This window comes from Phocoena phocoena, chromosome 2 (genome assembly GCF_963924675.1).
Source record: "Phocoena phocoena chromosome 2, mPhoPho1.1, whole genome shotgun sequence".
Taxonomy (NCBI): domain Eukaryota; kingdom Metazoa; phylum Chordata; class Mammalia; order Artiodactyla; family Phocoenidae; genus Phocoena; species Phocoena phocoena.
The window spans coordinates 173,018,359-173,046,183 of NC_089220.1; the positions used below are offsets into that span (position 1 = coordinate 173,018,359).

A 27,825-nucleotide genomic window follows, 5' to 3' on the forward strand; every position below is an offset into this window, starting at 1 on the left:
TCATAATATTAAATCATTAAACTAATTTCTAAATATTGATTTCAAGAGCTTTGAACATATGCTGCAAAAAAAATTTAGTAAAACTTATTTTTAGTTCAAAAACTAACAAAAGTTTTTTTTTTCCAGGTAATACACCCAATTATTTTTTTTTATGATCATCACCTACCCAGGAGTTGATAATAAATACTTGCATAGTTCTTGGAGAAAACGGACCTGGCACAATCTGAAGACAAATATTGGCAAATACCACGTGTCCCAAGTTATAGTTTAAGAAATAACACAATCCTCAATATTTCATGAAGCTGTTTATTCTTATTATTAAAACTTGGACTCAAGTAATCCTGGTTATTCTGGAAAAGGCACCTTGTTGTAGGGATCATTTAATCATCCTTTTCGACAATCACCTCTCCGTGAAGCACCTTTCTTCTCTGACGTAACATATGAAAGTAGAGTTGTGGAAACACTTAATTGAAAAAAGAAAGCAGAGAAGGTAAGCTATGGTTGGAAATCTTTTATACTTGAAACCTCTTAAACATGGCGGCCTTTGAAAGCAAGCACATCATATACAGTTGCTGCTACCCCCCTAATATTTACAGGGCTCAGGGCCACATACCATATGCCTAAATATTTTAATGCCATCAACTGTCAGTCTTTTCAGCAAACTTAAATATTTTGATAAATATCTCTTCATAATGACCTGGAAGGCCATGTCTGAATTTAGAATTCTATAACTCTTCGGAACACCGTGCCGGAACAGTGCTGCACAAGGAAAGCTGCCCCACCTGGCCCCTTCTCTCCATTCCATCGGCTGTCCTGTACCATGAGGGGTCTCGTGAACATCTGTGTGGATGTCCAAGGCCACACAGCCCAGCTGCATCCACCCCCCTCACAAACAGCTGCCCCCTGATCTCAGGGATGTGTACACAGGTAACGGTGCTATAACCCCCAGGAGAACAGACTGGGGAAGAGAGCTATGCAGTCTAGATGCGCGCTCAGTGCCCTCTGGGTTGCAAATTCCATGGTCCCGGGTTTCCAGGATGTGATCTGAAGGACGGGGGTCCTGTGTGGAGTGGTGACCAGCAGTGAGCCAGGACACAGCCCTCTATCTAAAACTGGGCCCAGAGCAAAAGCCCCTCTTGGCTGGGCGTAAGGGTAGTCTGGTACACACACACAAATATATACGTATTGGGTCAGTTAGACAAATGGTCATCCACCCTGTCAAATCTGGAGAATGATTTTGAGCCAATCTGAACCAGTACTTTAAATTATAGGGTAAACGTTGGTGCACGAACAAATTAACATCAGCTACAAACAGTACAAGTACACAAGTATCTCTGAAAACGAACAGAACAGCCAAAACTAAAGAACCTAATGACAAAACAAGCTTTGAATATCTTGCTTAGGCAACTGTGGGTAACTACTTCTTGAACTTAGCTCAAATGGAGCCAACATGCATAAAAGATTTTATTTTTTTATTTAGGTATCCAACCTTCATTCATGTAACCATCATATTATACCTAAGGGCCTAAATATATTCAGGCCATATAGACTTAAAGCTAACTGACCGATTTTTGCAAATACTTCTATAACATCTTGAGTAGTTTAGTAGAAGTATGGGCTTGAGTTCAAACCTTGATCTTATTCACTAGCTGAGCGATTTTTAAAGCAATTCTCTTAACCTCTCTAATCTCTAATGGCCCCATTGATAAATGGGAACTAAAAGGACTTCTTTTGAGCACTAAGTGCTCAAAATGTATGTTTATACTTGTAATTAGCAAAGGATTTAATAAGCAAAGTATAATTAGTTGCTATTACTACTAATACTAATAATGAGGTGGAAAACACCCCCCTGGCTGGCTGATCCTCCAGCAGGTGGGGCTCTCAGGTAACCGACAGCCTCCTAAACTGAGAAGCAGCTACTGGCAAAGGCTGGTCTTCACAGGACACCTGAAAATGCACAGTCACAAGTTACTGGTTTGATGGTTTCAAACCATGATCTCTTGGGCCCTGGGTTTCCACAGAGATGCCTCAGTGGCTGTGAGGAAAAAAAGGCAACCCAAGACCTGAACCTGTAACTATGATAGGACAGGTCTGGCTCTGCTCCAGACCTCCAACATTCACCAGATGTTGCGCAAAGCAGGGGAAGAAACAAGTGTCATAGGCACACCACCCGCGAGCCCTCCTGAACTGGCCCTGGTGGATAATCGGAGGAGAGTCAGGCTGAGATGGGAGAAGATGAGGGGAATAAAATCACTATATGACCATCAAGGCAATTTTGATTTTGGAAAAACTTAAAAGTTGGAGGTCCCAAGGAAGTGGCCACATTTTATGTTCATCCTCTTTAGATGAAATATTTCATATTACGTCAATGTCGATTTTAGATTCTATAAACATTTCTCATTTCTCTTTCCGCCCCGCGCTGACCCGGAGTCTCTAACTTTATTGAGGAGGGCAAACACCACCTTTGCTTTATCTTCATATTTCCTGCTAGTGATTATCAAAATCTGACCTAAAAATATACCACTTTGTATTTAAATGAAATGAATAGAGTCTCACCAATGCATTGCACCTATTGAAAGGTGAGGAGAAATTAGTGGAAAGACTGAGTTATTCAAAATATTTTAAGAAAAGCAGCTTTTTTATTATTTTCTAGTACACAGGGCAACACACAGAAGGCTAACAAGTACTCCTGGATGATCTTTCCAAGTATGTGTTTAATGAATAGAAATGACCTCAGATTTTCTTGGATAAAATGTTCATGTTCAGATACATAATTTCTAAATGCTTTCAAAGAGTTCACTGCAGGCTTTATCTTTTCTTTAAAAACATAAATCATACTAAGCTTATTTTTAAGTGATTTTGAGAAGGCAATCATTTGTGTGTTAATTTACTTACCTTTTTTTCTCACAACTCACCCTTCAGTTATTTCACATTATGAATACATGTGGCACTGAACGGAGGTTTTGATGCATTTTTAAGACACTAATTTTCCTTGTTTATTAATCTGGCATCTCATGACATCTTTTGAAAAACTTTGACAGCATATGCTAAATCAAAGTATACTACTAATAGAGACATACTTACATGGTATATACGAGGCCATGGTTATAAGAAGAAAATAATAGTAGTCAAAAGAGACATTGTATTTATTGGGAAGTCTTATTGAGAACATTCCTGTTTTCTTCACATATGGTAATGCAGCGTATATTGTAAGAAGTTCACCAGCAACTCCAACAGGATATAAGATGATAAAAAAATTGTATCTGGAGAAAGAAAAACCTGACAATTATTTTCTAGAATAATTATTGGATTTTATATCATGATTCTTTTGCTACTACTTTATTTAAGCTTAAAAGTTCTCCTTTCTATACATACTTATATTAACCTCACGTAACAAGGTTAAGTTTTTTTCACTTTAATCATTTGCTTATTAATTATCATCTTTTTTTTTCTTATAGTAGTTTCCATTTTAATGGCAAGATCTTAATAAAGTAAGAAGTCAACTTACTTTACAGGACTGAAATAACAATACATTTTAAAGTCAGTGACTGATTGATGCAGTTTTTTAAGTATAATAAAGTATACAAGTACTATAACTATTATAGTGTATTGTAAAGTAAATGTAAGCATTGTAAAAGTAACTGCTTTGACACCTGGAATCATACTGATTTTTTTTCCCCTGCAGTTAGTCATTTGTTGATCAAATGCTGTGTTTTTTTAAAAAGACCAGTTATGATCCTAATTTTATATCTAAATCTTGAAATTGCCAAAGTCGTTGTTTGGAGACATTTGGAAAACGCTTTGTGGTTACTAATTAAAAGAATGACTATTTTAGAAAACTGATAAAACCACCTGAAGCGTCAGTAACTACTAACAAACATACTGCCTAAAACTGTTTTCAAGACAAAACAAGGAAGACAGGCCGTTTCCTGAATTTGCACATTAAAGGAACAGTCAGCTTGCTTAAAAGAGAGCTGAGAGAGTTCTAGTCAAAATCCAAGTCACAGTTTGTTCATTTGGATTGCGGAGCATCCTCCAACACAGAGCGGGCCCAGCATCACTTCCGCCTACAGTTAGAGGAACACTGCACAAGTGTCCACTAGTGGACCCGCAGGACAGCCTCAAGCGCCCAAGGTAATGACATTTCTTAAGAGTTTCCTTATTCCTATGTGCCAAGGATATGCAAGGACAAGAGGGGACAGAGGGGGGCAGAATTATTTGCCAAAATAGACGAACTGGTAAAGAAAGAAAATGATCCTTCTACTGTCCCTCTGTGTCCCCTCCTTGCCTTGTGCATGCCACCTGCTTCCTCACCAGCCTGGGGTAGTTATGTGTGTATCATTTAAATCAATTTTTTCCAACCTCGATTTTCTACCTCAATTTAAAAGTACATAACTGAGCATTTTATATTCCCTTCTTAAGTAAGACATTCAAGCCTCTTAAATTTTTTTTTTAACTTTATGTGACTCTCAGATAATTTTTTGGGGGGGTAAGATTGTTCTTTATTTTATTTATTTATTTATTTTTTGCTGTACGCGGGCCTCTCGCTGTTGCAGCCTCTCCCATTGCGGAGCACAGGCTCCGGACGCGCAGGCTCAGCGGCCATGGCTCACGGGCCCAGCCGCTCCGCGGCATGTGGGATCTTCCCGGACCGGGGCACGAACCCGTGTCCCCTGAATCAGCAGGCGGACTCCCAACCACTGCACCACCAGGGAAGCCCAAGATTGTTCTTTAACTGAAAAAATATCACACTAAGTATAAACTAGGTTAAAGCCTTAAAGACGTGATTGTTTTTAATGAAATGGGAAAAAATTACACAATTTGACTTTACTTGCACTTTGAAAAGGCTCTATGTCACCAACTCTCTAAGTTCTGATGGCAGCATGACAGATTTAACTGCTTATTCAGAAAGAGACATGATGTTTCCTTACAGATTCCCAATTGTCATCAAAAATTTTCTGAAGGAACTGCATTTTTGAAATTAAAATGGAAATCAATATGAAAACATAACATTATGCATTTATCTATTCAGTGGGTTTTTCTAGGAACATGTCTGACAGATAAATAGAATCAAAGTATATTCAAACCATCACAGCAGGGCAACTCTATAAATAAGAAGCCATTTTTAAGCTTTACTTGAGAATAGCTTCAACACTGGAACATAAATATAAATGTTATTTTAGGTTATTTAATGGGGTTGGCAAATATACAGCTGGTTGGGATCTTTAAGATTTTTGACATGAAACATAATTATTCACGATTATGCTTAACTGACGTGATGTGTTATGTTAACATGTGCATTTCAAAGTTGAAAGATTTTATAGTAACCTGTTTAACATTAAGGCAATTGACAAAGGATTTCTAACAGCAAATTTAAACATGCAATGGTAGAGTTTGGAACTTTTCCAGAAATTCAAGACATGCAAATGCATTCTAAAAGGCGGGCAAAGCATTAGAGACCATTATCTCCCGCAAACAAATTTTATAAATACAGCAAATAAAAAGAGACTATATTATGAATTAGTATTTTCAAAGGTGCTAGAAGTCTGAAAGACGGAGGTCATTCAAAATGGCATGAGATGCATTCTGGGATTAGAATCCAGCTACATTCCAAACTGCCAATTTTGCCAAACGCTTATAAATGGTAGTGCAACCTTCTTATGACAGACGAAACGTTTAAGCTCCAACTATAATTTTGAAGTATTTTGTCATATTCAAAATGGTAAGCCACAAATATCTAAAAAAGAGCTAGAGAATATAAAAACGTTTGAAAGGGTATATAGTATAATTAAGAGTGATAATCCTTTGTGGGGGAATATAGACAATTTAAAAGGTTTTTATTCTTTTAGGTTATTTATATATACTAATTTATTATATTTGAACATGTATAATATGAGTTATTAAAAAAGGAGTAATTAATAAAAAATGTTAGGCCTTTTGTATAAGGGGAGCAAAAACAAGTCTGACACTAGTTATGAATTACCTTTATAAGCTAGCTATGGATTAATACAAATATCAGAGTTTTAAAAAATAATGGAAATATGGATATTACATTGTTTTTAATATCACAAAGCATATTTATAGCATCAGAAAACTGGGAATAATCTAAATTCTAGCAATATAGAACCGAGTCAGTCATACTATGGAATATTATGCAGCATTAAGAGTTAGAGAGCTAGATCTAAATGGATCTGTACTGACTTAAAAAAAGATCTCCAATATATAAACAAAAATCAAGTATCGTATCCTATTTATGTTTTGTTTGTTTTTTTTAAAGAAGATGTTGGGGGTAGGAGTTTATTAATTAATTTATTTATTTTTGCTGTTGTTGGGTCTTCGTTTCTGTGCGAGGGCTTTCTCTAGTTGTGGCAAGCGGGGGCCACTCTTCATCGCGGTGCGCAGGCCTCTATCGCGGCCTCTCTTGTTGCGGAGCACAGGCTCCAGACGCGCAGGCTCAGTAGTTGTGGCTCACGGGCCTAGTTGCTCCGCGGCATGTGGGATCCTCCCAGACCAGGGCTCGAACCCATGTCCCCTGCATTAGCAGGCAGATTCTCAACCACTGCGCCACCAGGGAAGCCCCTATTTATGTTTTTAAAAACTCACATCTGTGTGTTCACATTGCTGTTATTAAGAAAAAGTCTGATGGTAAACTCCCAACTTTCTCTCTCCAAGGAAAGCGAGTGGGGCTCACGTAGGAGTACAAACAGGAACTTTCCATGTTTATTCTATATACTAAAACTATTTGAGAGTTTTTCACAGTGAAAGCATATTACTTTTGTAGCTTAATAAAAATTTTAACGAATGAAAATACTGTCAAATTCTTGTATTCTACCTATGTGGGATACATATCTATCTCCCTATCTCCCTATCTTATCTATCTATCTTATCTATCGTATCTATCTATCTAATTTACCTATCTACATAGACATATATGGGATAGACGTTTCTTAACCCAACTGCTCCCCTGCATTTCTTACCACCTGGCATTTCTCACACCTGTTAGTTGTTGTATTTTCTGTTCCTTCCATCTTGAGAGGACAGAGATTTTGTTGCACTCACACCTGCACCTCAGGTATGCAGAAGGTACACAGCATATGTTATTGTTATTATTGTTATTTCAACTCTAAGTGCAACATGGAGAATGAAATGAACAAATCTATGCTGGTTTGTGATTTGTTCTCCAAAGGGCACAAATAATAAGTTGTTTTTATAATAACTTTGTAAAATACCAGCTGCTCAAAGAACGCATACTTTAAAAAGGACGGAACATCTTCTGCTTTAAAAACTGTTGCTTTGGGAGGGCTATGTTTAGAACCCTTGAAATATAAATTTTGTCCTCATAACAAACAATACAATTTCAAATAAGGGTGACTTTTTTGTTTGTTTGTTTGTTGTTGTTCTGGCCGTGCCATGCAGCATGTAGGATCTGATCTTAGTTCCCCGAGTTCCCTGACTGGGGATCAAACCCGTGCCCCCTGCAATGGAAGCAAGGAGTCTTAACCACTGGACCGCCAGGGAAGTCTCTAAGGGTGACTTTTTAAAATGTCTGTCTACTTTATACACACACAAAATGTCTGTCTACTTTATACACACACAAAAAAGTTGACATTGTATATATAAGATACTAAAACTTGTGGATACTAGGTGGACTATTAAAGTAATTTAAATCAATAACTGATTGATGTAAGGGCCACTTTTAGCAATTACAAGAACAGTATGTATTTAATTCAATGAAAGTCTGTCGTGTTAAAATAATTTCTATGCACTGGAGGTTTCAAATAATTTCTTTAATATGCATCTTGTTACTAAAGCTTGCCTATTTTTAAAGTTTATTTTTAGTGTTTTAGCTTATTTTCCTAACTTTGTTTTGTAGAATAAAAACTTTGTGAGTTGTCAAAAAAAAATTTAAGTCAATCAAACAAAATGCCATATTTTTGGCCAAGAGTTGATTTAATGTAATTCCAAAGATGTATATCTTGCTTTCAAGGAAAAATGAAAGACCGATTCAGAGGCTAAGGACACTAACGTAGTTTGTCTGGCATTGCTTTCACTCAAGATATATGTTAATATGATTGTTGCCCGGTCATTAAATTAAGCCTTTAGAATGCAAGTTGTAACACTGCTGATTTCAAAAGCAGCAGCCTCCTGGCAACACAGGGCTAAGACACACATTTTAATTCTCTGTGTTAGCTCAGCACACAAAACACACATGCGCAGGACCGAGAGCAACTAAACTGCAAGACATCGTCGCCACCTGGCCCATTTAACGAAGTATGGCAAGTGGTCGAGAAGACTGAATGTGTAGAAGGAATAGCGAGTGATCTCTGTCACCGTCCACGCGACCAGAAAAAGCACCACACTCTCCTCATTCTGGATCTGCAGAATTACAGAGAAAGCCACAGCGTTGTTTAACCTTGAACTTCTTTCTCCACGAAGATATTTTCTGTTTATTATTTAGTACGTGCCTTTTATTATAACGGAGAGCTAGGGTTAGACAGATGCAATACAGAAAATGCAATGCAGTCACCATTAATAAGTCTTTACAGACACACGATTTAAATGTGCTCTAAGCACAGGAATGGTCAAATTTCTATTGGGTTCTCTGTCTCACCCTTCACTCCAGCCGATAACTCAACCATCCCAGGACAACATCAGCCCCTCAAAACCAGTATGGGAACAATCTGACCCTCGGACTTTCTGTTGGTCGTCAAATCACACCCATCCTACTGCAGCACTAACTCCCGAATCTGCCCACTCACTGCAGCCCTGCTACCACGGTGTCAAGTTAGGACCTGATCACCTCTCATGCAGAATGCTGTCACAGCCCCCTATGCAGTGTCCACTTCAGAGGTGGACGTTTTCTCTTAAAAGCAAAACACAGAAGCAAACCAACAGAAACAAAATTGGAAGGTGCTAGTCCTGGGATTTAAAAGCTTCATGGCTTCCCCACTGCTTAACAGGAGGAAAGGGTAAAACCCTCCCACCTGAGCGTGATGTTCAAGGATCTTTACAGCTGGAGCTCAGAAATCTCGACTTCTTGTGCAACGACTCAACCCCACCCCCAGCTCTCTCTGGGGACACAAAAATTTGTATTATTTCCAGAAAATGCTCTGAATGTGTCTTAACACGCGCCATTCCCTCTAATTATCAATAGGATGCTCCTCCCTTTTCATTTTTTATAAATGTATTTATTTATTTTTGGCTGCGTTGGGTCTTCGTTGCGGTGTGCGGGCTTCTCATCGCGGTGGCCTCTCTTGTTGCAGAGCACGGGCTCTAGGTGCACGGGCTTCAGTAGTTGTGGCCCACAGGCTCCAGAGCGCAGGCTCAGTAGTTGTGGCCCACGCGCTCAGTAGTTGTGGCCCGCGGGCTCCAGAGCGCAGGCTCAGTAGTTGTGGCGCACGGGCTTAGTTGCTCCGCGGCATGTGGGATCTTCCCAGACCAGGGTTCGAACCCGTGTCCCCTGCATTGGCAGGCGGATTCTTAACCACTGTGCCACCAGGGAAGTCCCTGAATGCTCCTCCCTTTATCAATACTTCCCATGGAAAACCCTTTCTCACCTTTAAGATCCAGCTAACCACCACGGCCTCTGGAAAACTTGTCCCAAACCCCTCCTCTCACCCTGAGCAGTTACATGCTCCCCTTCCTTGTTCTCACAGTACTGTGTTCATATCTGTATTATAACACTTGCCAATTTCTATCAGGATTTGTCTGCCAAACGCTTGTATATCTACAGCACTCAGCTGATACACTCCTTCCTCGGGGAAGCCTTCCTTCACTCCTTAAGTCAGGCCAAGTCTGCCGGTTACTGCAATCCACACTGGCCTCTTGTTTCAAAGCACTAACACTAGTAAAATCAAACAATTATTTCTGCAACAACTTGTGTACCATCTCTCCCAATTCCAGGCTCCATGAGGCGGGAACCATACGTGTATTGTAAATAGCCAGATTCCCGGCACAGAGTCAGGAACAGAATAGGCACGTAATTCATACTTGTTGAATGACTCAACATCTGTAGGGCTGCCCCCTACGCCCCGATGGTCAGTACCCCTGACAGCTGAGACTGACTTATTCATTTCTGTAAATCCCGAAGTAAGCACAGTGCCAGGGGTACAGAATGCACTCAATACACGCTGGTTGAATTAGTTAAAGATGGGTGGAAAGATGCCCATGGGATACCACTGTCGGAGAAGATTAAATAGTAAAATCAAGGAAGAGATTTTCTGCAGTATAAAAAAGAGGCGGAAGGGATAAATTGGAAGACTGGGATGGACACATACATACCACTATATATAAAATAGATAACTAATAAGGATCTACTGTATAGCACAGGGAACTCTACCCAATACTCTGTAATGGCCTATATGGGAAAAGAATCTTAAAAAAAAAAGAGTGGATAGGGACTTCCCTGCTGGTGCAGTGGTTAAGAATCGTCTGCCAATGCAGGGGACATGGGTTGCAGCCCTGGTCCGGGAAGATTCCACATGCCATGAAGCAACTAAGCCCATGCACCACAACTACTGAGCCGGCGCTCTAGAGCCTGCGAGCCACAACTACTGAGCCCATGTGCCACAACTACTGAAGCCTGCGCTTCTAGAGCCTGTGCTCTGTAACAAGAGAAGCCACCGCAATGAGAAGCCCGTGCACTGCAACAAAGAGTAGCCCCCACTTGCTGCAACTAGAGAAAGCCCGCACGCAGCAACGAAGACCCAACGCAGCCTAAAATAAAAAAAATTCTTTTAATTGGAAAACCCCAATTTATATGGCTATAAAAATGCCAATTTTTGGTTTTGCTGGTGTTTCAAAGCCATTCTACGAACACACTAAGTCAATGTACAATCACACTTACATCCAAACCCAACCTTTCTTTGGCCAAGGGTTCTGCTTCCTGAAATACAGTTAATACTTTGGATTTCTATTAATAAGAAAGCTTTCCTGCAGGCTCAAGTAGACGAAGTGTTGTGTCACTTACTGGTTTTATACTGTGAGTAACGAGCCACACCATAAAGATTCTTGAACTCACTTGGACCCCAGCCACAAGCACAGAAGTAGGCACAATTCCTTAAAGAAAAAAACAAGTCAACCACTGCCCGAAATGCAATCTATGTCAAACATAAAAATTAAATCAAAAACTCACCAATTAAACAGTGGACTATCTGTAAACAAACACACAAAAAAATCACATGTCAATAACATACAACATGAAATAAATTCCTGTCATCGTTAGTTTTAAATGCATCTGTAGGGAGTAAATAATCAGCAAAATAAGACTAATTTTGCTCAACTGATGTATTTTCAAATAAATATGGCAGTGATAGATAAACAGCGACATTGAAAACTTACCTCAAGCAAGGCAAATGTCTGGAAAAATTTAAGTGTCTTCTGAATACTTCTATATAAACCTTTGTGTGTTCCTTTTTCCATATAAAAACGTACCATGGCAATAGCTAGTACCAGCCACCTAGAGAAAGTAAAAGCATTTTATAAAATTCTATCACAACGAATTCCACTGAATCCTTAAGGAAATGTCATAATTTATACAGTAATAACATGTATGTGTTATTATGCTCTCAGTTCATTATTCTATTTTAAAAACCCATAGGAAGAAATGACAAACATCGTTTTTACATTGACTCTTCAAGGGAATAAAGAGAACATACTCGAGATCAACTACATACAAATGTCAAACACTGTGCATTGTATTTTTGGTCTCAGCAGATAAACTGACGGACTGAAGGAATAGGTTTCTGTACCAAAAATGAAGTTATTATAAAGCATTTAATAATTATATAAAAATTTGAGGTAAAAAGCTGTGTGTGTATAAATATGTATTTTATACAAATATATAGTATATATTTATATGTAATTATACGTAAAAATCTTGATTGAGAATCATTAATTAACATTTTTATCATTTTCTCTAAATAAAAACAATTGTGGTGCCACAGAAGGGACACATATAGAAGGTCAGACATAAGCCTGCTTTTAAACAGTGTGTTTTAAAACTAGTGGTTACCAAGGGGGAGAGAGCAGGGGTAGGGGCAAGACAGGAGTTAAGAGATACAAACTAGTATGTATAAAATCAATAAGCAACTAGGATATATTGTACAGCACAGGGAAATATAGCCATTGTTTCCTAATAACTTCAAATAGAGTATATTCTACAAAAATACTGAATATGTTGCACACCTGAATCAACTATACTTCAATTGAAAAAAGTTTGTTTTCGAAAAAGAAAAAATACATATGCCCCCTTCCCCCTTTTAACTTACACTTGTACATTAAATATAGTTGCTGTGAATTAATGGCACTTAAAAACACAAGCTACACCTGTGGAGACCGGCTTTGCCACCCGGGTACTCAATCTCCAAGAGTCACTGATGAGAGGTAATGTTTTTTTCCAGTTTCCTTTGCAATTACAAAAGCACTTTGAAGTTTAAAAAAGTTGCGTCACCTGTAACTTTTAAAAATCCTTAATAATACACCCATGGAAATGAATCGCTACCCCAGGCTTTTGAAAACAGTGGTCTCCAAACTGTCTAGTTAAATGGATTTATGAACTATAAAATTTATAATAATTTTATACAGTTTTAACTTTTTAATTAAAGAGAACTCAATAAAATAGACAAATGGCTTAAAGGTGCCTGCAAAGAAACGACGGACTGAGTGGGGTGAAAATGGAGACTCAATCAAACAGCAAGAAAATGGCAGAGAGGCATTTCAGCCCCGGGAATCTCTTCTCCTCAGCGCACAATGAGGTTAAAAACGATGACCTTGGGCTTCCCTGGTGGCGCAGTGGTGGAGAGTCCGCCTGCCGATGCAGGGGACACGGGTTCGTGCCCCGGTCCGGGAGGATCCCACATGCCGCGGAGCAGCTGGGCTCGTGAGCCACGGCCGCTGAGCCTGCGCGTCCGGAGCCTGTGCTCCGCAACGGGAGGGGCCGCAACAGTGAGAGGCCCACGTACCGCAAAAAAAAAAAGAAAGAAAAAAACAATGACCTTTAGTGAGATATGACAAGGAATCAGGCAAGTGCCAGAAACTACCACAAAGACTTTTGAAATGTACAAGTATTAAGGATAATAACAACAATGATAATAAGTACACTTTCAGAGTGCTTTCAATGTTCCAGACACTGTCTTATATGCATATTTAATATATTAATATTTCATTCTCACAATAACCCCATGAAGTAGCGACTACTACTATCCCATTTCACTGCTGTGGAAATAGGCAGAAAGGGCCCTACAGCCAGTCAGCTGGGACCTCAACTCACCACTCATCTCACAGTCTATGCTCTTGAACTACTCTGCTGTACTGGTCTGGCTCTAAGCATATACTGTGTCTTGGGATATTAGCTAATCATAATAATTCATGTATTTAAATTGTAAGTAATTTTTAAAGTTATACAGAATGTTATGCTCAAATATTTTAACTGATAGTAGTACGCGATCAAGAAAGTTTGAAAGCCACTCTTTTATACGAAACAATCACCATGCAGAGATATCTTGCGACTTACCCTAAGGCTCAGAGTAAGTTAATGGTGGAGGTCTCCTAACCCTCACTGCTCTTCCCTTTCTACTGCACCATGGCTTTTACTGGATTCACCTCACGGTTCCATCCCGCATTAGAGCCAACACTCAACCCTGTGCTGGGCTAATCTGAGTGTGCTAATCTGGATAATTTTTTAGGTACCTTCCAGGTTTAAAACATTCTGATTTCATTATCCTCAATTCAAAGTGCTTACTTACACTACTTCTAACAAGAAAACAAAAAGCTTAATGTTTTCATTCACATTTTCCCATATACTTGTCTTTTCTTTTAGACAAATCCAAATCAGATTTTTACCAAAGACCGATTTAAGAGGTAACTGTTAACCTACCAAAGAATTCATCAAAAGATTAATTTAGATGGCAAGTTTTCTACATTTTTAAAGGCATGATATAAAAATCCATGCATTTTAACAGTATAACAAATTTTACTGTTGTCCCATAGGTGGCAGTATTGTACCAACTAGCACAGTATAACAATACTATCCCCACTCACCTGTTGGAAATAAAAGAAATTAACACTCTGGGGTTAGAAAGGACCATGGAACTCATCTGAACTAACCCGTGCTCACTTCCTAAGTGCCCCCCCCCCCCCCCCCCCCCCCGCCAATCACAAAGGGTGAGACTCAAAGTCTCTCTTGAGGGCCCTACATTCAGCTAACGTTGGGCTTCCTATATCCGTCAGTTTAGTAACTGTAATTTTTAAAAATTCCCAAAGCAACAGGAGTGTCTACAATTAGGAATTCTTTTTTGGGCAGGTTTTTTTAAAAATATGCTACAGCTAATGATTGCCTAAATATGAACCCAAATAGACACTTTCAGTCCTTGACAAAACACTCTCTTTGGAAAATATAAACATGTGTTCCGCATGTAGAAGGTTTCTCACTGGCTTAATTCATTTATTCATTCATTCATCTTCAGGATCAATACAGGACAGGTACTGTGCTAGGTGCTGGGGAATTAGGGATAAACAGGACATAGTTCTGGCCTCAAGGAAACCTTAAGTTACTAAGTGGAGACAGAACACTGCAGCAACGAAAGAGATGTGGCATAACTTCCTAAACACCTTCTAACACTCACTAAATGCCTTCTTCTCATGCCACTATGGCTACAATTACCCTGAAAAATCTTACTGAAGGTGGGGCTCTTTCTTCTAGCTGCCTCCTGGTGCTTCTTTTTCTCCTCAGATTTCTTGGAGACCACCTGCTTTTTGAAGAACTTGGTTATCTACACCTATACTTTTTTTTCTTAATTTCAACACTGCTTTAAAATTTTTTTTACAACTTCAAACATATACAAAGGTATAGAGAATGAGTGGTACGATGAACCCCCATTTGCCCACTGCCCTGCTTCAATCAGTATCATCTTATTGACAGTCTTGTTTCATCCAAACCTCTATTCACTTCTTTCCCCACAAGCCTTCCTCCCTGATTATTGTGAATCAAATCTCATACATCCTATAATATGACTCATAAATGCTTAATTATGTATCTCTAAAAGGTTTATTTTTCATAAACATAACCAAAACACCACTACCCATGTGAAGAATTGAACAATAACTTCTTCTATCACAAAACTTAGAGTCAAGATACAAATGTCCTTAACTGTCTTATAATTTTTTAAAATCATGATTGAAATAAGATTCATACATTGCAATTAGTTGCTATGTGTTTTATGACTTTTAAATCTATAGGTTTCACCTCCTTCCATCCATCCTCATCTCTCCTCCCCTCTTTCTCGTGAAATTTATCTGTTGAAGACCCTGAGTGGTTCCTTCAGAGTTACCCGCAGTCTGGGTTTTGCTAACTGGATACCCCCATGTCATTTATTATGTTCTTCTGGCCTCCGTATTTCCTGTGAGTGCGTAGTTAGTTCTAAAGGATTGATCAGACAGATTCACGTTCAAGGTTAATTTCTCCGTTGTGTTGTGTACTTCCCCAGGGAGCCCAAAATTTCTGGCTGTCCCTCTTCGTTGTGATGTTAGCACCGATGGTCATTATCCACATCCATTATCTCGGCAGTTACTGAGAAAGGATGATGTTCTGATTTTACCGCATCTTCTTTTGCGGTACGCGGGCCTCTCACTGTTGTGGCCTCTCCCGTTGCGGAGCACAGGCTCTGGACGCGCAGGCTCAGCGGCCACGGCTCACGGGCCCGGCCGCTGCGCGGCATGTGGGATCTTCCCGGACCGGGGCACGAACCCGTGTCCCTGGCATCGGCAGGCGGACTCTCAACCACTGCGCCACCAGGGAAGCCCCGAAGATGATCTTTGACGTTCATACAATCCATACTTCTGTGTGGTGTTCACTGACAACTCTAAACTTCCTTTCCTAGACTACATGCAGACTCGTTTAGTAGCCAACATGTGTTTCAATTTATCACACATAAGGCTCTCATGCCAACAGAGTTAAGCTGAAAGGTTCATAAAAGAAAAAAAACCAGATAAACTGGACTTCGGTATGATTAGGACCTTCTGCTCTTTGAGAGACATTGTGAAGAGAATGAAAAAGCAAGCCATACCTGATAGAAAATATTTACAAATCACATATCTGATAAAGGACTTGTATCCAGACTATATAAAGAACTTGCAAAATTCAATACCTGAACATCTAACAACAAACCCATAAAAAATGGGCAAAAGATTTAAACAGACCCTATACCAAAAAAAGGTACACAACTGGTAAGTAAACCCATGAAAAGATGCTCAGGGTCATTAGTCACTAGGGAAATGCAAATTAAAATCACAGTAACACAATACACCACTTAGAAGGTATAAAATTATGACGACTGACCACACCAAGTGCCGATGAGGATGTGTGGCAACTGGAAAGCTCATTCACTGCCCGTGGGGATGTACTGTACAACCACTCTGAAAAAAGCTTGGCAGTTTTATAAGAAATCAGCAGTGTGACTACCCTATGACCCAGCCATGCTACTCATAGGTATTTACCCAAGGACAATGAAAGTGAGTCCACACAAGACTTGCATACAGATGCTCACCACGTCATCTGTCATAGCCCCAAACTGCAAAGAACCCAAACGTCCATCCACAGATGAAGGATAAACAAGTTGTGGTAGGTTCATACATGGATCCACCTACCTCAGGAATAAAATATATGTCTATTACTCAACACTTCAAGAAATGTACGTGCCTGAACCTTGGGTTTGGTGCTCTGCTAATGCAGACTATGTACACTGTGAGGATATCTTAAATAGCTTCTTTCTGCATGACGTGCATTTTTAAATTCACCACTAGGGGTAGGAATTATCCTTTCTAAACACCCACTGTGTGTCCAGCACCCTGCCGATCACTTCATATCCACTATTTCTTAATTCCTTGTAATAACCTAGCAAAGTAGTTGCTTTGCTACCCTGACCGATGAGAAAACCCAGGGTCAGAGAGGTTATGGAACTTACCTAAGGTCACCCAGCTAAAAAGGAGTGAAAACATAACCTTCAATGAACACCTTCCTGTACTGTTTACAGGTGAAAATCCAAACATGTTAGCGAGGCATGTAAGGCCTGTGCAGTGAGCCAGGCTCCCCATCCATCTTCCTTTCCCAGCCTACATTGCAGGCCCGCTTGCTGTCACCCCAACCGCACGTCAGCATGAGTTGTTCCCTAACTCCTGCTCTTTCCTCATCCCCGCCGCTCAGTTGGAATGTGATGGTCCCCCTCCTCCGCCCAAAGCTTCCTCTGATCCTCCCTACCTGTCTGACTTGACACCTCTGGGGAACACTTACTTCATCCTGTCTTTTATTGCAATCTACAAATGCCCCAGGTAGCACTTCTACAAGGACAGGGCCTAAAATATTTAGCTTTTGTCTCTCGCTTGACCTAGGATAATGCACTAACACATGTGGGCTTCAAAAGTGTTTGTAGCAAAGCAAAAGAATTAAAAGAGAGAGAGAGAGAGAGAGAGAGAAACGCTCACTTTCCTAGTCAAGCATCTGTTGTGAGCAAGTACAATAAAAATCCTCACACCCTTTAAATTACATTATTACTTAATTAATTACATCCTGTAGTTCTACTCCAGGAATTCATCCTAAACAACTAATTCAAGAGAAACAAATTAAAGTAAAACATCATTAGAGGCATGATTTAGTCCATTACTGTACCTTAACTCTATTCCCTCTTATGTAACCACGAAAGAGTGTAATTATGAAAACTACGTAGAAATATTTGGTGAAACAGTGAGTGAAAACAGAATGTCCTACACAGCAGATACTGTAACTACAATACCCTCTAATGTGCATTCAGTCACTCAACAAGTATTTCTTGAGTGCTTCACGGAGCTGACACTGTTACAGGACGACGCAGACACTAAGCAACAGGGCCAATCAGTAGAATTCATTGTACAGTTATACGGTAATAAGTACGATAGAGAAAAATTAAGTAGGCAAGGGGGATAAGGAGTGTTTGTGTGCGTTTTTTGCTATTTGAACGAAGATAGCCACGAAGGCCTCCCTGAGAATGGAGATTTGAGTAAAAATCTGAAGGAAGTAACTCACGTGAGCGTTAACAAGGAAAAATGAAAGGCCATGCTACGCTTATAGAATTAGGCAAGTTCTTTCCTACATTTATGTAAAATTTTATTTCTTAAATATTATTTTGATTGTTTTCAAGACGATTACAAAAAAATTAATAAACCCTCCAAAGTTCTGCTAAAAGAGGAAAACAGAACAAGCAAATGAACAAAAAGAACCTTTGTATTAGCAGACGTAAACTAGTATATATAGAGGATGAATTAACAACAGGGTCCCTCTGCCCCAGCCCTCCAATTAAAACGGGAGGCTTTCTTGCATCTCATGCCTATTTCCAGAATTAAGCTCACTTGGAATATCTACCCTCTACATATGCAAATCCTATCCCTTCTTCAAATCTCAACACCTTTAGAAAGCCTCCAAAGGGTTAATTATATGGATTATTCCATTTCCGTTCCCCTTGCCTTTTTTTTTTTTTACATCTTTATTGGAGTATAATTGCTTTACAATGGTGTGTTAGTTTCTGCTTTATAACAAAGTGAATCAGTTATACATATACATATGTTCCCGTATCTCTTCCCTCTTGCATCTCCCTCCCTCCCACCCTCCCTATCCCACCCCTTGGCAAGGGACCTTCTCAACACAGGCAGGGAGACAAACAAGTTTCGGGGAAGCAGTAATTTGCTGAGCCAGGGGGGAAGGTTAGGAATGAAGTGTGAGAACACAGCTGAGAGAACATTTAATTCTACTGCAGGTCGGGTAAGAGACCCAGAAAACTGCAGAGGTGGCTTGGCTAGAAGTCACAGCAGAAACACGGGGATTATTACCCAAAGAATGAGCAGCCTGAGCAAAGATGGAGAGAGCCATGAAAATAAAACTGCATGGTGTCTGAGGGCATAGTTACAGTAGACTTCAAAAGCAATAAAACTGGAAAGAGGAAATCAGGGAGATATTGCAAAGGGCCTTGAACGACAGACAGCCTAAATCCCTTCCACAACAGTAGAGGCAATGGTGGGGGGGGGGGTCACCGAAGGCTTTAAACTGGAGTTATGCATTGAGTTTCATTTTTTGAAAAGGTAACTCGGCCTTCAAAAGGGAGAGTGGCCTGGAAAGGAAAGGGACAAGACCAGTTAATAAATGGTAGGCATCCCCGGAGTGTTTACTAACTGGATGAGACTAGCACAGAGGACAGAGGATATTTTCAGCCTCCAGGGTATCTAAAGGCTGCAGCACACAGTGGGTACTCCATTGTTCTACAGTAGCTTTGATTCTATTAGTTTTCCCTTTCAAGATTATAAAATTTAGTAAAGTGGAAAGAAGTAGCACGGCTCTGGATTCAGACTGTGCCGAAATCCAAGTCTGACACTTGCTGGTTTGGGGAACTTGAGCAAGCGACTTCACCTATTTGTGCCTCGGTTTTCTAGTCTATCAAATGTAATATCATGCACCCCTCACAGGACTGCAGAGGACCGGAAATGACATACTACACCTAGAGTGACCGACACAGTGCCTAGCGCACAGCGAATCCTCAATAGATAGCAATATTTTCATTAACTGTATTTGGTATTAAGCACATAATAAGTACTCAGTACTGTGTCAAATCATTTATTAAATCTTTATCAATCACATTTTTCTATAAGCCCTAGAGAAAGTTAAAGGTGTTAAACGTTTCCCCAGATTTGTATAGATTAATAATACTTCATGTAATAACGGGAAAATAACTTTTTTAAACGGCAACGCCATTGAGAAACGCAAGAGCATTTTCCCAGCCGGTTTTGAAAAGCGGTCGACACAAGTCACTGTGACAGCTCTTTGCAGAGAGACAGTCATTGTGTAACCTTAATTTGTAAGTCGTACTGAAAGCCACAAATAAAAGTACGGGGTATCAGTCATGGAGCCAACAAGATGCTGGACACGAGTGCTATGCTCCGATCCGGCAGGGTTTTTAGAAAACCGTCCCAAGTAAGAAGCTCTCGGGAGCACTATTACTTAAAAAACAAAACAAAACAACAGCAAAAAACCCCGTAGCGACACGAACAGTTAGGAACACTCTGCCCAACCATCGGCGGCACGAGGACGCACTCCAGGGGCTGGCGGCCGAGGACGCAGGTCTGGGCCTCCGGCCAGACGGCTCCGGGCTCCGGGGTGGCGGGACCCCGGCGTTTCTCCAGCTGCAGCAGCAGCGGCGCCCGCGGCGGCCGGGCCGGAGCCGCCTCCCCGGCGGGGCGGCCCCGCATTCCTGCCCGGGTCTATACTTAACCTCCGGCCCGCGCCCCGCGGCCGCAGCGCACGCCGTGCACCGTATTAGGCAATGCCCCGCGAGCAGGGCCCCGGCGCCCCTGGCCCCCCCGACCACGCTCCATTCAAGCCCGGCGGCGGCTGCAACGCCCCTCCCCCGCGGCCCCGCGCTGCGCGCCGCCCCCGCCCCGCGACCACCCCGCCTCCGGGCGCGCCCCCCGGCCCGCCGGCGCCCGGAGCGCGGAACGCCAAGGGGCGGCGGCGCGAGGAGGGCCCCTCGGGGCGCACGTACCCCGCGGTCATGGCGATGTTGTAGAAGGTGAGCCAAGCGGTGGCCAGCAAGCCCCGGCGCGTCCTCTTGCCCGCGGTCTCCCTCTCCTCGCCGGCCTCCGAGGCGCCGCCGTTGGTGCCGTCCTCCTCGCTGGACGCCATGGCGGCCGCGCAGCCGGGGGACGTGGACGAGAGGGGCAGGGGAGCGGGAGGGGTCCGGCCGAGCGCGCCGCTGAAGCGCCGCCGCCCGTTGCCGCCGCCGCCTCCGTCAGGCGCCCCATGTGCCGCGCGCAGGAGCCTCGGCGCCGCCAGCCCGGCCGCCCGCAGGGGGAGGAGAGGGCGTCCCGGGCCACCGCCCCGCCCCCGGCCCGCGGGAGCGCGCGCCGCGCGGGGACCCGGCCGCGGGTCCTGGGCGAGGGGGCGCGCGGGGGTCCCGGGAGCCCCTGGGTGCGAGCTCAAGCTCTGCTCTCGGGGAAACCCATCCGCCTCGCCAGCTGGGGGAGCCTCCTCTTGGAGACAGCCCGAGCGTCTTGGCGCAGACTACGGGCGCCTTGCTAGTTAGTGCCTTGAGCCGAAACGCACCTGGACTTGGCGTGGCCCTGCCCCGCCCAGACTTCTGTAAGATTGTTTCTGGAGGTGGAGAGAGGCCGTGGGATCCTCCCGCCAAAGACTCATTCTTCAGAGCTTCTGGGGAGGAAGCGCCCACTTTTCACCCTGTTTCACTTTTCCCAGCCGGCGGAGCAGGCATGGGGCGGGGGGTGGAATAGGAGTGCCCCACCTGCGTGGATTCCACTGGAGCCAGCGTTCTGTGGGCGTTCATTGCACTGCAGCGCGGGATGCTGGATGTTAGAGGGAAACTGGAGGAAATAGGACGTGACAAGATACGAAAGGAGAAAAGTTTGCGCAGACAGAGGCAACCTACGGATGGAAAGCTAGCAAGAGCCCTTCCCTCAAGAAACGTAGTATCCCACTGTTATGCACTCTGTGTCTCCTTTTTTAAAAATCTTCTTCCAGATACACATGCTTTCTCCTAACAGTTATTTCCTCTTTCCCCTTAAAGCACACACTTAGAAGGCAGGCTCTGGAGTCAGATGACTGGAATTCAAACCGCAAATTCCAGGCTCCACCAGTCTTATTAGATGTGTGAACTTGGGCAACTAAATCTCTCTATGCCTCAATTTCCTCAATGGGAATAATTTTAAAACCTACCTCGTGGGGTTGTTGTGAGATTTAAGTGAAATCCATGTAAACCACTTACAGGCCTGAAACAGTTTGAGTCACCCCAAATCAGTGTGTGAGCGCCATTCGGGCAACTCGGATCTCTGGTGATCCAGTGAAAGAAATTCTGTGCAGAACAAGGGAAGCGATCTTCTTGTTAGGTCGTCCTCCGGGAACCTGATTCTGGCCCTGGGCTGGAGACCACCCCCGAAAGACCACGGAGACGAAAGTTGGACCTGGTCCACGCGGATCCTGATCTGGGCTCTGGGCATCACCCCCAGACGGCACTACCAGCCTGATCTGAGAAACTTAGATAATTTTGAGGAGTGTGTTAACAATGGGAGATGGGGAAGTCTGAGGTGTGCCTGGGGAAGGAATACTGGCTGAAAAGTGTTCAAATTTCATGAAAACTATGAACTACTGTTTTTAAAGACATTTACATTGGAAAAAGAAGTACAACTATTTGCAAGTGACAACATTGTGTTATTAGAAAAGCCTAATGAATCCACAAAAAAGCTACTGGAACTAGTTGCAGGATACAAGGCCAATGTAACAAAAAATCAATCCTTTCATACATTCGAGAAATGAACAACTGGAAATTGAAATTTAGAGTAAAACTATCTCATGCTTATCAGCATCCCAAACCATGAAATATAGAGGGATAAATTTAACAAAACGTGCAAGACCCGTACACTGAACACTATAAATCACTGTCAAGAGAAAGTGAAGACCTAAGTAAATAGCTATTCTGTGTTCGTGAATTGGAAGACTCAAGTTGTTCAACTGTTAGTTCTCTCCAAATCCCAGCAGAATATTTTTTAATTTGACAAGATAACTCTAAAATTGACACAGAAATGTGTAGTAAGAATGACGTTGGAACACATACATATCTGTTTTCAACAGTATAAAACTACAGTTTACAGGACAGTGGGGTAGGCATAAGTATAGACATATAGATCAGTGAATCGAGTCCAGACCCCCATACATATGGTCAACTGGTTTTCAACAAAGATGCGAAGTTTAAAGTCTTTTCAACAAAAGGTGCTGAAACAACTAGATATCCACATTAAAAGAAAAAAAAAAGAAACTTGATCCTTACCTTACACTATAGACAAGTATTAATTTGATATGGATCATAGACCTAAATATAAAAGCTAAAACTCTAAAACTTCTAGAAGAAAACAGCAGAATCTTTGTGACCTTGGGGAAGGCAAAGCTTTCTTAGATACAGTGACCTAGAACAAAGCATTTATCATAAAAGTAAAGACAGATGGAACTTCATCAAAATGTAAAACTTCTGTTATCCAAAGACACCATTAAAAAAGTGAAAATATTCACAATACATATATCTAACAAGGAACTTGTATCCAGGATATATAAAGAATTCTTATAACTCAATAATATAATAATTTTTTTAAAAAAGCAAAAAATTTGAATAGACATGTCACAAAGAAGATATGGAAATAGTAGTGCATGGAAAGATGCTCGATCTTTTTAGTCATTAGGGAAATGCAAATTAAACCCACAATGAGACATCACTACATCTAATATTTTTAAATGTTGGCAAGGATGTGGAGCAATTGGCATTCTCATACATGGCTCAAGAGAATACTACTTAGGACAAAAATTCGGCAGTTTCTTAAAAAGATCAACATACACCTGCTTACCGTATGACCCAGTAACTTCATTCCTAGGTATTTAACCAAGAGAACGAAAATAGGTCCATACAAAGACTTGGACACCAACGTTCATAGCAGTTTTATTTTATTTTATTTTTGCGGTATGCGGGCCTCTCACTGCTGTGGCCTCTCCCGTTGCGGAGCACGGGCTCAGCGGCCATGGCTCACGAGCCCAGCGGCTCTGCGGCATATGGGATCTTCTCGGACCGGGGCACAAACCCGTGTCCCCTGTATCGGCAGGCGGACTCTCAACCACTGCGCCACCAGGGAAGCCCATAGCAGTTTTATTCATAGTTGCCCCAAACTGAAAATAATCCATGTCCATCAACATGTGAATGGATAAACAAATGGTAGTATGTTCATACAATGGAATATGACTCAGCAATGAAAAGGAACAAACTACTGAACATGTAACATGAATGAATCTAATAAACTCTATGATGAGCAAAAGCAGAAAGATTACGTAGTATATGATTTCATTTATATGAAACTAGAAAAGGAAAATCTAATATACAGTGACAAGAAACAGTAAAGTTGTTGCCTGGTGCTGGGGATGTGTGCAAAGAGAACAGGCTGGGAATAGACACAGGAATCCTTGCAGAATAATGTAAGTGTTCTATTTGTTGATTGTGGTGTTACACAGGTGAATACACCTGTCAAAGTTCACCACACTAAACACATAAAGCAGATGCATTTTATGTATATAAATTATTAGAGTCAATTTTAGTGTCATGCATAATAAATATTTTAAAGTGTAAAATTTACAATATTGATTTGTTTAGCATAAAACCCAAATTTTGTGGCAGAATGGGTTTGTATATTACAGTTAATAGTTTCTCCTCCAATTATTTCTTTAAAACATTGAATATGACATGAGATGTAACATTTTCAGAGTGGCTATATTTTTTAACAACGTTGAATATAACATTTTGGGGAAAAAACTTTGAAATATCCTAAGAGTAAATTACATGGCAACAGACTTCTAAAACTGTCCCTTTAAAAAGTAAATAATTTACTGTATACTACGTACCAATAGGGGGAACCAAAATGAATGAAAAATGGGGCCTGTCCTCAAAAGACCCACAGTGCTTTTTAGTGGATAAGAAACTCACACAAATGTATTCCAAGATAATGTCAGAAACATACCACCTTTCATATGCCAGGCACTTCCACTGATTTAATCCATACAACAATCTTTACAGATAGGTATTATTATCCACATTTTCAAATGAGGCAGTTGAACTCTGGAGGGATTAAGAAACTTGCCTGAGGTCAGAAGCTAATAAGTAGAGATTTTGATGCTCTTCCTGACACCGAAGTCCGTCTTCTATCATCAGATGCAGAGTAAAAGAAATTTGAAAAGTGAATCGCAGAGTGCTATGGGAATAACTTGTCTGGGGGCTCAAAATCACTTTTGAATACTTGAAGAATGAGTATGATTCCAACAGACAGATTGCAGGAGGATCTTACCGGCTGAGGGCTCACCATGAACATGGGGGTGGGAAAAACAAAGAAGCTTGAGGATAAGTGAGTTGTGCACTTTGACTAAATCTTAAAAGTATCAAGCGAGACTAGAAACACGTTGAGAACCACTCTATTTTGAAAGGCAGGAGTGAATTTCTGAAGACTTGAGAGAAGGAAAATCATACTGAAGAAGCCTCTTTCCCAAGGTTAATCTGGCAGCAGTGAACTGAATGCAGAAGGCATGAGGGATGCAGGAAATGAGATGAGTTTCAGTCTGAGAGAGAAATGATATAGCCCAGAGCTAGGTTGGTGGTCAACTTCAGCATGAAGAGGGGAATGAATAAGGAAATAGCTTGAGACACAGCAGAGTCCCAAAAAAAAGGGTTTCATTTGCTTATTTGTTGAAGCGAAGGGGCAATAAGATATGAAGAGGCTGATTGTCTGTGAAATAGGCTATTTCATGAAGCAAGATCTCTGTGGTTGTGAGAGGGTTAGCGATTAAGAACACAGATGGAACAGTTAGGTTTCAAAAAGAGAAAGGACCCTTCTTTCTCAGACAGGCATGAAGGAAGTGGAGATGGAGGTATTTTGAGGCAGGGAAAAGAAAGTTGAGGTGGGAGCCTGCTTGAAAGCAAGGTGTCCCCAAAGCAAAAAAGATTTGGAATAGCTTTCTACATATAACATTGTTTCACTTTTCAAAACATCTTTTATCAATCTACAGATCAGCCCTTGTCTTTAGGGTAAAAATGGATTAGTTAGCTTGGCTTCAGAGCTGTCTACTATAACCTGAACCCAGGGGAGCCAATCAAACATTTATCTCTTAGGAAGTGCCTGTCACCAAAATACTCTGACCCAGCTAAGAAGGTCTGTCCATTGTCTGTAAACTGATCTGGCTAACTTTTAATCCAAACTTCCATTCTTTTCTCCCTACCCAAACTGCTATTTTCCCGTTCCTGTTTGTGTAAGTCTCATTCACTCTTCAAGGCTACATTCAGTACCAGTGTTTTCAAGTGGCTTTCACTGATTGCTTCAGCTCATACTGGATCCTTATTCTTCCACAGAATTAGTTTGTACTGATAATGTGTCATTCATTTTAGCAGCTAATTATATATTGTCTTCTGCTTTTACTTAACACACTTGTGTGTGTTTTGGCTGTGGGGAAGAATTGCATACCACTGATCATGAACTGTATTTTTTTTTTTTTTTTTGCGGTATGCGGGCCTCTCACTGCCGTGGCCTCTCCCGTTGAGGAGCACAGGCTCTGGATGCGCAGGCTCAGCGGCCATGGCTCACGGGCCCAGCCGCTCCGCGGCATGTGGGATCTTCCCGGACCGGGGCATGAACCCGTGTCCCCTGCATCGGCAGGCGGACTCTCAACCACTGCGCCACCAGGGAAGCCCCAGTAATTCACTCTTTTATTGCTGGGAAGTTTTCTATTGTATGGATATACCACAGTTTGTTTATCCGTTCACCACATAATTTATCTACTCATGCTTAGATATTTGTTTTTTTTTCCAGTTACAAATAAAGCATCTATGAACATTCGTTGACAAGTCTTTGTTCGGATCTATGCTTTCATTTTTCTTAGGTAAATACTTAGGAGTGGAATGACTGGCTTGCGTGGTTGGTATATGCCTAACTTTTTAAGAAACTGCCAAAATGGGCTTCCCTGGTGGTGCAGTGGTTAAGTATCCACCTGCCAATGCAGGGGACACGGGTTCGAGCCCTGGTCCGGGAAGATCCCACATGCCGCAGAGCAACTAGGCCTGTGAGCCACAACTACTCAGCCTGCGCGTCTGGAGCCTGTGTTTCCAACAAGAGAGGCCGCGATAGTGAGAGGCCCGCGTACCACGACGGAGAGTGGCCCCCGCTTGCCGCAACTAGAGAAAGCTCTTGCACAGAAACGAAGACCCAGCACAGCCAAAAATAAATTAATTAATTTAATAAATAAATAAATAATAATAAAAACTGCCAAAGTGTTTTCCAAAGGGGTTGTACCATTCTACATTCCCACCAGCCATGTAGGAGACTTTCAGTGGCTCTGCATCCTGGCCAACACTTGGTGTGGTCAGTCTTTGAAATTTTATATTAATGTATTCTAATTGCTGTGTTGTGCTATCTCATTGTGGTTTTAATTTTCATTTCCCTAATGACTAATGGGCTGATCTTCTTTTCATGTGCTTGTTTGTCAATTGGGTATTTTCTTTGCTTTAGAGACTATTCAGATCTCTTGCCCATTTTCTTAGTGGTACAATCGTGTTCTTATTGTTTCGAGAGTACTTTATATATTCTGGATACAAGTCCTTTATCAGATATATCATGGGCACATATTTTCTCCCAGTCTGTGAGTTGCTTTTGTTTTGATGAAGTCCTATTTACTAATTTTTTTCTTTGATAGATTATGTCTTTGATGTCATATCTAAAACTCTTGCCTAACCCAAGGTCACAAAATATTTTGTGCAGTTTTCTTGTGGAAGATTAATAGTTTGGAGTTCTACATTCAGGCCTATAATCCATTTTGAGTTAATTTTTGTGTATGGTGTGAAATATAGATTGAAATTCATATTTTTGCTTATAGATATCCAAGTGTTCCAGTATCATTTGTTGAAAACCTATCCTTTTTCTGCTGAAGTGCCTTTGTATGTTTGTCAAAAATCAGATGTCCATATATGTATGGATGTATTTCTCAAATGTCTGTTTTGTTCCATTGATTGATTTGTCTGTCCTTATACCAATACCATACTGTCTTGATTATCATAGCTTTAAAACAAATCTTGAAATCAGAGTTAATGACTTGTGTTGGTGACAGTGTTAGTGACCGTGTTAGTAATGTTAGTGATATAATGTGATATGTAATGCGTGTTTTTAAGCATATAGTGATAAAACTTAACTAGGCTTCATGTGGTTATTTCAACAGGATAAGAACAA

General features: G+C 41.3%; 1 protein-coding gene across 1 annotated transcript; it reads right to left on the reverse strand.

Annotated features, from left to right (window-relative positions):
• Positions 1-293: 293 nt before the first annotated feature.
• Positions 294-20,817, reverse strand: HACD1 (3-hydroxyacyl-CoA dehydratase 1). Its single transcript, XM_065872106.1, is given in 8 exon segments — positions 294-463; positions 3,085-3,263; positions 8,255-8,376; positions 10,970-11,058; positions 11,135-11,153; positions 11,341-11,458; positions 20,559-20,751; positions 20,754-20,817. Coding segments are annotated over 8 exon segments (867 nt in total). The 3' UTR covers positions 294-380.
• Positions 20,818-27,825: the final 7,008 nt, after the last annotated feature.